This window comes from Chelon labrosus, assembly GCF_963514085.1.
Source record: "Chelon labrosus genome assembly, chromosome: 15".
NCBI classification, from domain to species: Eukaryota; Metazoa; Chordata; class Actinopteri; order Mugiliformes; family Mugilidae; genus Chelon; species Chelon labrosus.
In genome coordinates, this window is record NC_140348.1 from 20,573,740 (window position 1) to 20,589,505 (window position 15,766).

The window sequence follows — 15,766 nt, forward strand, 5'->3', positions numbered from 1 at the left end:
ACAAACTCACAAACGGACTCTTGACTATCTTTTTCCCTTAAAATAAATATGTATCTTAAGGACTCTCCTCTAATGTAAATTTTTATGCTCCTTTCTTCTGTTGGTATTTGTTATTATTTATTATCGATTACAGTTTATCCAGTTTATCCACTGTATTCATACAGCCATGTTTACATCCTGTATGGATGGTTTGAATAGTTTCAAACATTTCTAGCATAGTTTTTGTATATATTGTGAACTGTTCTATTTTCTATTTTGTGTTTAAAAGTGTCTCGTTTACCACGTCATGCTGCTCACATGTGCCTTAAATTGCCCCCTCTAGACAACTAAAGTTTTTGTGAATCTGAATATTTTCATTTTTATTGATTAAAAACATTGTTCATCATACAGCTATATGTAAGTGTAAAGGATCTGAAATTCTTTCTGTCTTTGCATTTGAATCCAAATTATAAACCAAAGGGACGTATCTGTAATATTATGTGACCACATAAAGGATGCACATTTATTTCTATTTGATGAAATTGATGGGATGTATTGGTGAGATGTGCAGAAGACATGCAGCCAGGCAATAGTAAGTGTTGTGGCATATACAAATTCTGGGTAAGTGCATCATTGACTTATGTGATGTCCATTCACACCTGTAGTAAGAAGGTTGGTTTATATAGCCAGTTCATTAGGTACATTAGGTTTATCATTTTGAAGGATGAAGTTTGTGGTGCTGTTAAACTGGATTTAATTAATCACTAACGTATTTCTGTTATTTTAGTGAAATAATAGACACACGTGTGCGTACAACACAATACAGTTTAAGAGTATTACAGAATGAACAAACACAACTGAATTAACCTTCATGAAGCTAAGATTTACTGCAGGACTATTATATTAAAATGCATTCGTTTTCACTAGTGTACCTAATAAACTGTCTAGTATCATACTATCTGAATCATTGTGAAAATTTGTCATTGTAATCACTTCATGGCACGGGAACTGGAAAACGAGCGAGAAACTTCTACTGTACGAGCTCGACCTGAGCACTTGAACGCACCTTAAGGCAACGTCAGTCATAATGTGTTGTGCCCTCATTCCTGGCTCGCATTTGTGAAATTCCTTCCACGCAACAAAAGAATAATTTGCTGCAAGACCTTGCTGCTCCTGTAATAGGACTGGTCAGTTAGTTAGTGTGCAGTTCATGAAGCTCATGGATGCGGCTTAAATCGGACTGTCGGGATACATATTGTAATACATTGCAGTTTGATTACATATTTAATGGAGCATGTTGAAATAAATATGTCATTACATACAACGCTGCGGTCTGTCACTCGTCACACTGATAAGTGAAACGTGCTGTTGAGAGGCAGGGTGCGCTGTGCAGAGGCAAAGCCAATCTCAAGTTTGCACCAGTCGTGTGGCACGTACACAGTCTACCAGAGTCCCCGGAGAGAGGAGTAATCTGATCGAGAAAGGTTGAATGATACATACTTTAATAGCAACAAATGGCACAGGCTAATCTAGGACAGCACGGTGGAGATTACTAGTTGATGACAAGTTGCCACATCTGGGTGTAGACTGAAAAAGAAAGTATTTTTAACTGCAAGGACGGACCTACTGTATACGTTTAGTGCATGGATAAAGCTTTTATTAGAAGATGCAGCATTTGCAATAATCAACCACGACACCAAATGAATTTTTAAAATAAATTAAGTAAAACTGCAAAAAATGCAAATACTTACATTTCAAAATAAGATGACAACATAACCAATTATTTGTCGTTGTTATCTGTAACATTATTTTAAAAATTAAGTAAGAAAATCTGGCTTCAGCAAACTTGAAAAACGCTGTATTCAAAAAAGGAACGCAACTTTCTTCACATGTGACTACATCTCCCATGGTGCACTTCTTTCGCATTTCCTGCTACGTAGGTGAATAGCGCAAAAGCCCCATGTAGAGAAACAGGGCATCCACGTGAATGCCTGTTTGCAAAAACACAAAAACGTGATTTATTTAGCTTTAAAGCATATTTAAAAATTTCTCGGTTGTATTATCGTCACTCGGGGACGACCACTTTTCTGAAAAAGCGGAGCTGCTTCGTCTTATGATTTATTTAATAACGGACACAAGTGAAATACTTCGCCTTGGTACATTTGCTTGGCAGCACCTGGACGCCAGTGGCTAAAAACAGCTCAAATACAACCACAAACCAGCCAACAGTTATTAAAATAATAAACTGCAACACATAAGACATGAATAAGCGCGAAGGTAAGAGCAACATTTCAGACTTGACTAAAATAAAATAAACCTTTCCGTGTTGTATGAAATTAAAAGTTAACTGTTTAGCTAGCAACACATGCTAGCATGCGGAGTGATAACGGTTTAAGATGCAGCGAGGAACTATGTAGTCCTAATTAAACTGTCTATGGTCTGTCCTATTACAGCAACTCAAATGTATTAAATGTTGTTGTTTTTTTTAATAAAACTACGATCTTTTGCTTTTTAAACTTGTCCAAGAGCCCAACTCCCCAAACGTAGTCAGTTTATTATCATGAAATATCAAATACATTGATATTTCATGATATAAGTGATGAACCGACTATAATATTTAGATAAACCATCAGCAGATTATCAAAGTTGCTGCAAATGATAATTTTTCTGTCAGTTAACCAATTGTTTAATCTTTTATACGCATTTTAAAGAGGTTCTGCTGTCATTTAGTATTGCAGAGCCATTGGTCTAGCTAATGTATCTTGATTCTTATTATCTAAAAAAATATTAAGATAAAGATAAAAAATGATAATACCTTATGTTAGATCTTGTAAAACTGTGGTCAAGTTGCATGATCAGTTTTCTTGCAAACCGATGCTAAATTGGCGCAGCGTCCCTTTAATTTGACATCATCTATTTACATAAAATGACAACAACCAAAGGCATTTACTACCGTATGTAGCACAAACTGCAGTGTCAGATTTTTCATTTTTTTTTGTTTTCTGTGTTGCCTCAGGTGAAGGATGTTCACAGAGAAACGCTGATTCAGCGCAGGAGCATGATACGAGTGCCAACCTGTCGTCATCCGTCATAGCTGCCTTCAAAGGTAATGGCTTCCTCAGCAAGTTTCACTGCACACTTTTCCTCCACGTGGTTGGTGATTTATTAAAACATCCGTATTTAATCTTATATTTCTGTCTCAAGTTTTTCAGAAGGAGCTTGACACCAAACACGACAAATATGAGCGTCTTGTTAAGATCAGTCGAGATGTCACCATAGAAAGCAAGAGAACCATTTTTCTTTTGCACAGAGTGACCAAGTAAGTTACTACAGTATTGTTCTCCAGTTTACTAATTGTGATTAAAGCAGCAGCTTTGAAAAAATGAATTTAAAGTATTATTTCATGCTATGGATCGCCCACATTGGCTCAGTTTCTACCAGCATTCAGATGAGGTTTTGGAAAGAAACTTGAAATAAGAGCTAATCCAGTGTCAGTGAGCCATAACAAAAGTCTGTCAGTGTTCATGCTCTGATTTCCAGTGAAAGTAAGCAAGTAAATATTCCTTGTTCTTCTGACGTCTGTTTCCTTCTGGTGTGAAGTGTACCAGATACAGAGGATGTTCTCAATGAGGCAGATGCAAAACTGGACGGAGTCAGGCAGAAAATTGGTCTGATTGCTGAAGAGCTGAGAGGAGAGGATATTTATCAGTTTCACAGAGCTTTCACTCCAGGTGAGTAAGCATATGCCTTGGAAATAAAGCGGACAACTCCTTAATAAACATTATCATCTGATAAATCAACAAAAGGCTCAGCTAGACTGTCAGAAAAACAACAGTAGACAAGTAATGCGTTGAATGTAGCATTTTCAGATTAAGCCGTGTGGGATATGCTGAGATTATTCAGGTTTTAGGAGCATTCTTTGAACATGTATACATCACATTTGGAATATGTATATCATTTGAGGTTTTAATGTTTTTTTTTCTTTTCAACACACACCCTCTTACTAGTCTGTTTACTAGCTAAGTGCACGCACAAAAGAAAACACAGAAGAAACACATACGGTTAGACTTGATTAAAGACTTGACTCTAAACAGGTTTGGTTGTTGCAAGAATGAAAGTAGGAGGCTATGTTCACACAATCAAGTAAGTTGATGGTGGAAAAAATCCCAGCTCAGTTAATCAGAATATTCATGGCCACACATTTCTCTGCATGATGTTGAGAGGCTTTACACAAACGAGGTAAAAGACTTCCAGTATGTTTTCTCACTTCACATCTAACCTTTGCCGTTTGATATTGCTGAGCTGTTGTGTTCTTTCATCTGAAAGCTATCTATAGTACACACTGAACAGATTTATTACATTATATACAGAACACACAGTCCTAAGTTTGTTATCTAATCAGATTCTACCGTTCAGATTAATCCATGTGATGCCCCATTGTGAGTCCCTCCGGAAGTGTTTGCATTAAACTATAACCTTTAAGCATCTAGATATGCTGCTGTTGTGTGTCAATTGTGTCAGTAGTCTCCTTCAAATGTATTTTAGCTTTAACGGGTAATTTCTTTTAATATGTTTTGGGGATTTTGTGTGTACATATGCAATACCCACACGTAAAGAGTTATAGCATTTTGTATGGTGGGGTTTTAACTTGCTTTTGCAGATGCTGTTCACTGACACTGATTTTCAGAAGTGGTTTCCCTAACCCTACAGATATGTGTTTGAGGGCCATTGCTTTGTGTGTAGGAGATTTCTTCAGATATTATTAAGAACTTTTGTGCACCGTAGTTGTTGAAATATTAGCTTCTGAAAAACTCAGTTTCTCCGGGATCCTGTATTTTTATTCCCGATCATGTTACTGACCTGTTGTCAGTTAATCAATACAACTTTTCCAGTCTTTTTTACTTTATTGGAAGCTTCAAATTTAAAATGAGCATTGATTTTTCACAATTTGATATTATGTCTTTGTGCTGTTTTGAGTGTTGAACAGAGAAACAAGTTCCTGCAATGCACATAATATTAAAAAAAAAATGAAGTAATAACTCAGGAGGGTTTGTGAGAAAATTCTGAACGCTACACAGGTTGGCAGACTGTTTGTACTTTGCTTGTAGTTTTTTGTCAAATCACTGATAGTGAGAGAGCGTGACCTTGATACAGGCTTGGATATGATAGACACACCCTCTGATAAAGTTGTTTTCCAGCTACCATCAATACCAGTTTTTGTTGGCGTAGCCATAATGTCTGCTGAGTTCGGAGAAAAAAAACATTACTGGGAGCGAGGGTGAGCTGTTATCTAGCAGCTGGGGAAGTCATTTTTAGATTGTGGTCACTCAGGAATCACTGCTGCATCCTCCGCGACGTGACCAGTGGCAGTTCCCACCAATTAGACGTTTCATTTTTTTCTCCATTTTTATCGTCATTATTAGATTGAGCCTGGGCTCGCTGCACGGCCTCTCTTGATAATCTTGGCTGGAGGAGAAGTCTCCAGGCATGTGTAATGGCTCTGTGTTTTTGCAAAAGGGCCATCAAAGACGCAGTGGGCTAAATGTGAACGTAATTGGCGCTGATAACAGGGCAGTGCGGCACTTTGATAAGCTCTTTAGCTTGACCCAGCTAGGAGCTCTGAGATAGTACAAACACACATTTAGTTGTGGGACTTTTCCCATGGTTCACCTGCAACCCAGTGAGCCGCTGTGTGGTCAAACATTTACCAGGATTCATATTTAAATCCTCACTATTCTCGCTACACGAGTTATATAATTTTTCAAACCTCCGACGTACAGTAATCAAGGCTGTTTTTGTGGATCTGATCCCGTCAGGCTGCGCAAACGCGATCCAGCTGCGGTGCCAGTAACATCTCTCTAATTTCCAGTCAGTTTTCCCTGAGTCATTGTTTTGACATTACGTCCAGTCTATTTTTTTTTTTTTCTTCCCTTTTTCCGGGAGTCACTGACCAAAGGTAACCGCTGCTTCGGCGTAAATAACACGAACAGCTCCTGGCAGTAAACTCAGGAACTGAACTCCGCCTGCCTGCCTCAAAGCCAGAGTAACCTTTTCATGTCACATCCTGTCGGCCTCAGACTGTGTCGTATTCTCTCTAAGCCAGTGGCACAGCTGGGGAGAGATGTTTGTAGATGTTTAAATGTTGATAAAGGTCCTCAAACGAAGACTGGGTAGGGGGTGTTCACGTACAATACATGACAACACATACACTGATCAGGCATATCATTATGACCACCGTCCTAATATTTTGTAGGTCTCCCTTGTGCCTCATAAACAGTTGTGACTCATCAGAGAATGGACACGGGCCTTCTGAGGGTGTCCTGTGGTGTCTGGTAACAGGATATTGTTAGTGGGGGGCCTTTGGGTCCTGAAGGGCCTCTGTGGATCATCCCACAGATACTTGATCAGTTTGGGATCTAGAGAATTTGGAGGCCAGGTCAACACCTTGTTCATGTTTTTTTTTTAGTTGTTCCTAAACCACTTTTTTTGTGTGTGTCAGGCTGCATCCTGCTGGGGATGGCTGCTGCCATCAAGCATTGTCATTGCTATGGGGTGGGGGTGCTTGGTCTGGTGCCAGGTCCAAAAGTTTCCCAGCAGAACAGAGTTTAACATTGTCACAGGATGGTTAATGTTATTTACTTCTCCTGTCAGTGGTTGTAATATTGTGGCTGATCAGTGTATGAATGAATGAAGCATGAATAATGAATAAGCAAAAAAGAAGTTGTTCTGGGCCTTTAAAGTCTAGGTATAAATAATATGAATGATACGAGATGGGTGGCAGTCAAAAGAGGCTTGTGGTTAACTGGTGGTTTTAGGAAATCAAAGGCTCAAGCAGCAGGAATGTCACTGAAAGCACAGAAAGAAAGCACAACACGTCCCTGAGAGCAGTGCAGCTGCTCGTTCCGCTGGCTTTGACTCACGTAAATGTTTTCGCGATTTGAGTGAAACCCAAATTAGAGCAGTGAAAGTTATTCAGAGGGAATTGAAGATGAAGCAACAAACTCCTGGCTGCTCTGTGTGGCTCATTGTAGTCGCCTTCGGTGGAGATAGGAGGCCCTTTGAAGTTCAATTGGCGCACCAAAAGTAAACTTCAGACACAAAGTCTTCCGTCCTGTGATTATTTGATTGTTGTTTACTCAGGGCCAGAAAACAAATGAGGGGTCATCTCAGCCGCCCACTGCCAGAAATGACCGCTGTTGTTCTATCAAAAGGCAGAGACAGGAAACAGGTTTTATTTGAATCATTATCTACATCTGTGATCTATACTGTGCAGATACCTTAGTGTTTACACACTCTTCTCGCTGTCCTCGTTTAATACACAGTCGATCTTCTTTTTAAGTCATACTAGTCCATTTTGGTAAATTACAAACAAATACAACATCCGCAGTCACGTTTAGCTTCAGTGAAATATCTGGATACACGTGGAAAAGCCTTGTTGTGATTCATTTTCATTTCCTCGCATTAGGGATTCAGGAATATGTGGAGGCCGCGTCTTTCCTGCACTATATCCGTCATCGCAGCCTTATCAGCCTGGAGGAAATCAACGCCAGACTGGTGTTCATGAGAACAGAGAAGGCAGATCTCAAGGTAAACTTAAACAAGACATGTGACATCTCATAACAGACCAGACAGAGTCAAAGCTGTGGTACACTGCCTTGCTTTTCAGTTTCAAGTGGCAATTTGAACTAGATTAAAAGAAACGGTTTGGCACGTTTCGGGAAATCTCTGATTACGAACTGGATTGATGCCTGGTTGCTACAGATGAAACTACAGACAGCAGGTTTTTTTTTAGCTTAGCATAGCACGCAGCCCGGCCTTGTGTAAACATGTAATCTCTAGCTTCATATTTAACGCAGAGACACATCTTTTTCATTATCTCTCTGCAGAAAAGCAGTTAAGCATATTCACTTTACAATATTTTCTTTCAAAGCATTGGTAAAGTACATCAGTCTGTACTGTAGTCATGGACATTATGTGTCATTATGTCATTTTATCCACTCTCCCTGCCATTTTCAAAGTTGATGGGTTTCTGTTGATGCAGAGAAAATTGTTTGCACATCAGTATTTTTCAGTAAAAGCATCACCGTGCTTCAGAATAAATTGGACTTCGCTTCTTTGTGGCCCGAGGGTTTTTATCAGAGGCACGGCGCATTTTGTAAATATTGTTGTCCGCATGAATCTTGTGTATAAATCTTTCTTGGAAAAGAATTTCCGAGCAATAAAAAAAAACAGTGTGCATAGTTGTGTTATCTTTTCTGCCGTGATGTTTTCATCTCAGGGCTCATCTGAAGCCTTGCCAGAGGGAACCCAGGTTCTGACCTTCCAGGTGACGCCGTCCGACTACCTGCTGGGCGTGGCCGACCTGACGGGGGAGCTGATGCGGATGTGCATCAGCAGCGTGGGCAACGGCGACATCGACACGCCCTTCCAGCTGAGCATGTTCCTGCGGCAGATCCACGACGGCTTCTCCTACATCGGGAACACGGGCCCGTACGAGGTGTCCAAGAAGCTGCACACGCTGCGACAGAGCCTGGGCAAAGTGGAAGACGCCTGCTACACCCTGCGCGTCCGAGGCTCGGAAATCCCCAAGCACATGCTGGCCGACGTGTTCTCCAGTAGGACCACACTCATCGACCCGGAGGAAGGAGTGGTTTAATCCTGCGCTGCTGCAACAATGCTCTGTGGTGTCATTGTCTGCTTTAGTTTCATGTTTGTATGCCTTTTTAATGGGATTTGACAGATATTTCGTGACACGCTTGTTTTTATTACAGCAACTGCAGCATTACAGTAGACAATGGACTTTTTTTTCCCTTGATAAAGATCTGATGACTTCAGTTGTTTCGCATGAATAAAAGTTCTGTGCCAAATATGCCATGCTCTCCCAGACTTTAAGCTGCTTTGATAATGTGTGTGTTTATTTTCTCCCTCTGCCCTCCCCTCTCTCCCTATCACACACAGATAATCTAAGGTAAAACCATTGGCCGCCCTCACTCTGTGCATTCTGTGTGGCGGAGGAACATGTGACCTTTGCACATTGCACGTCCCTATTCTGTGCCAGGCTCACACACACACACACACACACACACACACACACAAAACAACCCCTTGCCTCCTCGGTCTACCCTCTTTAAACAGTCCTCACCACACTGCGATGACGTAAATTCAAAGTAAGGAGCGAGCGGAGGAATATTCCTGGCAGAGAACCGATATCCCCCTGCTGCTTCCCCTCCACCTGATGGTGTTTATCATTGCTGTCCAGATGGATGTTTGAGGCTGTGAGAAACGGGCCTCCTGTGTTTGTGGATGGCCTACAAATTAATGACTGTATAATCTGTTTTCGGTAATAGATGCTTTCATTCATGTTTGGCGGCCTCAAAGAAAGCATGACTCAACATTATTCCAACATCTATAGGTTTTCCACTTAACCGCATCAAAATACATTTGACTAAATCTGCGTTGCACAAGAATATAAACTATTTTTCAGCCAGTAGTCTTATTTTGTGTCTCTGTAGATTCTTCTTTTGTTCCTCCTGATGTTGACTAAGAGAGACACTGGACTGGCATCATAATTTAAGTCTGTCACCTAGTGGTGAACTGGAGTACTACATATTTTTATGTCCCTACTTTCAGAGATGCACTGCCATAAAAACTGAAAGTTAAAACATTTTTGAACCAGGGGGAACTAGATTTCATAAAATGTAATACTGAAAAGTTTATACTATTGTTGTTTTTATAAATACGTTTAAGCTGGAGTAATATCTTGGTCCGTTTATTTTGTAGGAAAGAAAAAACAGTTTGCATTTTTACTTCTGAAAATCCATGAAGAAATCTGGCTGACGGTCGTTTCAATCTGATGCTATGACACTATTTGTATATATAATGGTATGATATTGTAATATTTCTGAATGAATTTGAAATCAAAGTAATGGAAGTAAGGATATAACTTAGATTTCTATCAAACAAAACTAACTGAAGACAGACATCATGTGGATACTTCAGAGAATAATGAAAAGGTGACAAATTTCCTGCACAGACTTAAAAAAAAAAAAATAAATCTGAAACATTAACCAAGGGAAAACAAGTAGAATCAAACTTTACACCTAAATATGTTTAAAGCCTGACATCTGCTGGTGAAAGCAAGATACATCCCCCCACAGCTACATCCACACATACTGTACATGCATATAAAGCATAGATAGATAGATGGATAGATAGATGTTTGGGATTAATCCAAACTGGGAAATTTCACAGGGGCAGCAGCTATGTACATCAGATATATCAGTATATGTATATATAAAGCCTCACAGCAAGAAAGTTCTGGGTTCTAATCCATGGGCTGACTGGGCCTTTCTGTGTGGTTTGCATGTTCTCCCTGTGTCTGCATGGGTTCTCTCTGGGTATTCCAGCTTCCTCCCGCTGTCCAAAGACATGCTGGTTAGGTTACTTGGTGATTCTAGATTGGCCGTAGGTGTGAATGTGAGTGTGAATGGTTGTCTGTCTCTCTGTGTTAGCCCTGCGATGGACTGGAGACCTGTCCAGGGTGTACCCCACCTCTCACCTGATGACAGCTAGAATAGGCTCCAGCCCTTGCTATGAAATTAAATGAATTTACAACCAATAACCAAACAACCATGGGCCAGTGTGCAAAAAAAATAAATAAAAAATTGTACTGGCGGATGGCTTGAGGCAGGAAAGATTTCCTGTAGCGTTCTCTGAGACGTTCTTTGACTATGAGGACTATAGTAATGTTCCAGTGAAATCTTCTTTCCAAATGCATGAACAGCACCTTTTATTTCCACTTGAGCTCATTCACAGTTCACATTTAGACATGTTGTTGTGGGTAAAGCAGAAATATATTTAATGTGGAGGTAACTTGAAATGTGTCACCTGCTAGGACAGATAGAAATGTCTTCTAAAAGAGTCCATTGATGGTCTGTAGGAAATAGCGCAGTAGACTATAAGACAGGAATTACAGTGTAAGTGAAGGGTAGTTATTTTTTTTGTTTCTTCTTTGTCCTGTTACTGAAATAAGATTCTCAACCTTTTCTCACTAGAAGAAGTGAAAGTGGTCTATTCAACTTTCAGTCTACATTTCTTCCCCAGGAAAGCCTGTCTCCTAAATAAAATATTTACATCCTTTTAATTTAAAATGTTCATCTTTATCAGTGTAAAAAAAAAATCTCCCTCTACTTCACGTACAACCCCTAAAAAAAATCCCAGGACACATGAGGTGTGTTGCCTTTTTTATAGTCGTTTCCTGGACACCAAACATTCTGCATGTGACTTGAGTTTCTGTCCAGTGAGGGCAGTTTTCTGATTTGCCTTGCTGCATTTTATTATGCGCTTCAAATCTTTAATAGTGTGCAGGTGATCTCACTCTACATGCAAGGCCATGTATGCCCTCTGCTCTTTTACCAGCTTCTGAATGTGGCAAGTGAGAGCTGCTGTCTGCAGAACTGAGCCCCCTTTTGTTTATTTATTTATTTATTTATTTATTTTATATCAGTGTCGATCAGCCCAGCCGAGCAGAATGAAAGGAGCGGATGTGTGGGAGAGGAGGAGGATGAAAAGGCTCAGCTCTGTGGGGTCTAGAGTTTTGTTCTTATACTTGTGGATTCCCTCAGTGCAGAAACACATCTATGTGTTTCTAATGTGCATCATTAACATCTGGTTTTGCACACAGATAATAATTTAAAGTCAGATTCTTATATATTTCTTACATATATATTATTTTTGCAGGGACATACTACACAATAAGATGTTGATTACAGCAAAACAATAGACATAACAGCATCATGAAACAGCAGATGTGCGTTTGAACTTGTTTGTGTGACTTTGTGAGTTGGAGATAGAGGCAGAGCTTTTATTTCCTTCATAAATTGAAGCATGCACAAATGTAAAGAGCAGCCGAGGCATTCAGATTTCAGAGGCAGTCCGCTGAGGTTATGAGGCGGTCTGAAGGAGTCTGGAGTCAAATTCCTGAACACGTAGGAGCTCCTCACGTTGCTCCAACACGACGCACGACGCAGAGGCGCAGCGACTAATAACGGATTACTGATCAATTGATAGATGAGCCCACTTGCAGACGCACACTCCTACTTCTAGCCTGACTCGCCATCATCGGACGTCTCCCTATTTATTTCCTGAAAGAAACATGACATGAGGACGATCTTTTCTCTCCAAACCGTCTGTTCGTGCGTAACGGAGCCCACTTGTTAGCAGCAGAGCAGAAGTGTAAGAATCCGATTCATACTTGTGCCAATAAATGTTTGTTATGGGCTAAGAAAGGCGCGACAAAGGGAAAAGGGAAAAAAGCGAAGCCGCTTTCAAACGCCAGTCCAAAGTGGAGGAGAGAGAAAAAAATAACTGTCCACTTTTCCGCAACGGAAATGAGATCAGCCTCTCCGCTTGGCTCCGCTTCTCCTAAAAACATGGTCGGTGGAACTCCGCGTAATGCCGGGATCTGACTTTCTTTGACTTCTGAGCACAAACAGAGTTTTATCTATGGGAAGATGTTTGCCGGGCTGATGGGACTGGAGTGTCGCGGCAGCTCTCTGCTTCACCACTGCGAAGTCACTGAAGGTAAACAACATTTTCAGCTATTTCTCACACGAACCAAACATGGCCGTCCTGACTTATTTAACTTGACTTTCGGATAATTCATAAGCTAAAAAAGAATAATGATCATAACAGAAAGTAGTGGAGAATAGGCCCCTGGTGTTGAAGGGTGAAACGAGAAGTTAAGCAGAAGAAGAATAAGGATCTTGTCATCATGGCAAGGTTCTCAGTTTGCATTCATAACTGTGATTTATGAATGTAAACTGGTCCACTTTAAACAAGACTGAAGGAAGAGGAGGCTCATTCTGCTTTTTCACCAACATTCACTCACATTTGCATTTTCTGGAAAATGACTGTGAAGGTTCCCGGTCGCCCAGGTCACAGAGGTCAGACGCTCCTCATCCGGTCAGCATCCTGGATGAGTTATCATGAGTTGTGAATTACTTAATACTTAAAGAACAAACCTCTCCTTGAATTTATAGACAAACTGGAGGCGAGTTATGTTAACTTACATAGTTGTTGCCTATAAGCAGAATGATCCTATCCCCAGTGAGGCACAGATGTATAATGTTATTATAATTAAGCTGCTCTAGTTGAGAGAATTTATTCCGTCTCATCTGAGTTTGAAAATCCTCCTAAAGTAAAATGGCTTCGGCACATTGTTTGATATCACAACACACCGTTGGAGCAGCTACCAGATCGAGTTTTATTGACTGATTTTATGGACTATGCAACTGATTCTGCATCGAGTAGAGTTTAGTTTAACTTCTTTACCCATTTGCTGACGTGCGTGACCTTTCAGCAAACTCAAATAATCCATAACTGAAATGATCAAAAGTCTAAAAGCAAGTTTCTGTATAATTGTTGTGGAAATAACCAGCTTCCTTTTTATCAGTCGGTCGCTTCTGGCGTTTCAACTGCTGTATTTTTGTCTTAGTCTATTTAAGAGTACAAGCAGTATGTATGCACAGCCGCAGCACTAACACTGATTTATGATTCTCGTGCGACCCTACAGGAAGTGGAGCTTTTTTTTTCTTATTTAAATCTCTCAACACAGAGCAGAGTTACAAACCTGGAATATAAAACGGTACAGCTATGTTTCCTGTCATCTAATATAGTGTTGTTTTCAGATCAGAGCGATGTTAAGACGAACTTTCACTTCCCTATTCCCGCCGCCGTGGTTGGTCACAAGTGGCGAGGGGTTGCACATCTGCAGAGCACACTGCTTCTCAGGAGGTTGCTGACACGCGGATCTCCATGCATGTGTTTGTCTTAGCGTGTGTCCGAGGGTGCTGAGCTCGCTCCTCAAACGTTTGTGTTTTTATGAGATCCCCTACATTCCTCTACTCTTGGGCTGAAGCGCATTCAGCAGCCAATGGGACGCGGTGTTTAACCTAAGGGCTCTGAGGAGGGCCTCTTTAATCTCTGAAGGTAAATAATCTTGCCTCTTTTTGGCTGAGATGCTTCGTTTTCTTGCTCTTTGTGCATAGTTTCTTCAACATTAGCGACTAGTTGCGTTGAGAACGCTGCTATTGTTGAAGTGGGGTCGTTTCATCCTCGGCTGGTGAACCACTTCAGGCCTCCTTTTGCTTGTTTGCTTTTTCTGCCGGAATTCCTGCCAAACTATTTTAGCACAGGATGCAGCAAATGACACACTTATGAAAGGCTTCAACTGGAATGTAGATGCCCCCTTCCCCGACACACACGCATTCACACACACACAATGAGCCCTGAGGCATTTCCTTCCCCTTTACTGGGAAGAGCTCTCCTTGTGTAATCGAAGTATGGCGAGGATACAGTAACACCATCAACAAGTACCTCTCCTTTCAACTCCAAGGCTCTGTGAGGGGCTCTTTATGATAATCTTGACCACAGCAGATGGTGCACGGTGTGCGGTTGTGTTTGGTACCTACGGAGAGTGTTGGGTTTCTTAAATTGGTTATGGAACAGTAGCCACGTCTGCGAAGAAAACACTAATGGAGATGTGTGTAACCTGAGCTTTAGTGAGGGGGTCCCAGCAGACAGAAAGCCCTTATTGAACCAGGTCATCTACACACACACACACACACAAACCCCAAATATCACTCTCGCTATAAATCCAGTCAGAGTAACATCCCAACTCTCCCTTAAGTGGTGTCTCTTCCTGTCTGGTCACATGGGATAGTTTCGGAGTGACATCACCGGAGGTCACTGGGGGCTGAGCCGCAGGCTGTGGCTGCACGGCGGTCATGGTTTGTTTGATGCACCACATTCTTGTTTTGAAACAGCGGGAAACTCAGACACATCTTCGCTCCCATTGCAAAACATATCTCAATAGCGACCGGTTATGGTGCAACAGCTCGTTTGGATTTTTCTTAATGAAGCTTCAGTCGTGCTGTTAAGGCTTTCCAGCGTCTACCAGGGCTTTTACGGTGACAACGGCGTGACTGATCCCAGTGTTTTCAGCACAAAAGTGTCTGTGTGCCTCTGTGTGTCTGTGGCGCGTGCATGAGTGGGAAGAGAAAATTGAGAGCCAGAAGTGAGGGAGCACTGCAGCTGTACACAAAGGGGGCTGTTCATTCCCAACATTTCAGTCCGCCTCCTCCTCCTCCTCTTCTGAATCCTACACATTATATGTATTAATCGTGTGGCGCCGCAGCAGGTGTCTATCTCGGAACACAAACCGGCCTTTATCGCCCTTGCTCCACTTTTAGACCCAGTACTGTTTACACTTGGAGTTTTATCGCTTCTTGTCGCTAGGATTGTCCGCATGCAGTGGTTCTCAAGCTATTTCTGTTATACAAAACAATGATTTCCTCAAAAGCCATAGTCATCCATTTCTAATCCAGTGTAAGCAATGGTTTTAGCCATGGGAGACCTTTGTGTAAAATAGTCATAAAGCTGGACTCATCAGTAAATTTATATGATTAAGTCAAATTACTTGTAATGTGAAAGGGGCCACCTGTTGTAATAAATCCGCATAAATTATTGTCACCATTGGAGTTCATTTTAGCCTATTTCAGCTTATTGTTTAGGTTGGTCCTCAATGTCCAGGTATCAACCCTCATTTCCACATGCAGCGGCCGCTGTTGTTTGCAACAACTACAAATAAAAAGTCCTGATAAATGTGTTATACATTACCCTTCTTGCACCAAACCTTTACCAGGTAGCAACTATCTGCTGAATGTAAAGAAGTACTTTAGCTAAGGAAGCAGATATTTACCCCAGAGGTTGGTGTAGATCAGACTGG

At 41.1% G+C, this 15,766-nt stretch overlaps 2 protein-coding genes across 2 annotated transcripts in view; both read left to right on the forward strand.

Moving 5' to 3' along the window:
* The first annotated feature begins 1,998 nt into the window (after positions 1–1,998).
* tsnax (translin-associated factor X) lies at positions 1,999–8,866 on the forward strand. The gene is made up of 6 exons (XM_084561849.1): positions 1,999–2,256; positions 2,996–3,085; positions 3,184–3,298; positions 3,580–3,710; positions 7,445–7,566; positions 8,258–8,866. Exons 1-6 carry the CDS (start codon positions 2,241–2,243, stop codon positions 8,633–8,635), a joined length of 852 nt encoding a protein of 283 aa, XP_084417975.1. The 5' UTR covers positions 1,999–2,240; the 3' UTR covers positions 8,636–8,866.
* A 3,178-nt stretch (positions 8,867–12,044) lies between these two features.
* The window catches only part of disc1 (DISC1 scaffold protein), a 37,059-nt gene continuing 33,337 nt past the window's right edge, over positions 12,045–15,766 (forward strand). The window contains exon 1 of the mRNA XM_084561915.1: positions 12,045–12,561. Coding sequence (XP_084418041.1) covers positions 12,492–12,561 — 70 coding nt within the window. The 5' untranslated portion in view covers positions 12,045–12,491. The remainder of the gene's footprint in view (positions 12,562–15,766) is intronic.

What these genes read in the sequence shown, in the direction of transcription:
- tsnax (XM_084561849.1), top strand. An exon ending in TCACAGAGCTTTCACTCCAG is followed by an intron (nt 3,711 to 7,444) that starts GTGAGTAAGCAT and finishes TCCTCGCATTAG; the next exon opens with GGATTCAGGAATATGTGGAG. An exon ending in CAGAGAAGGCAGATCTCAAG is followed by an intron (nt 7,567 to 8,257) that starts GTAAACTTAAAC and finishes TTTTCATCTCAG; the next exon opens with GGCTCATCTGAAGCCTTGCC.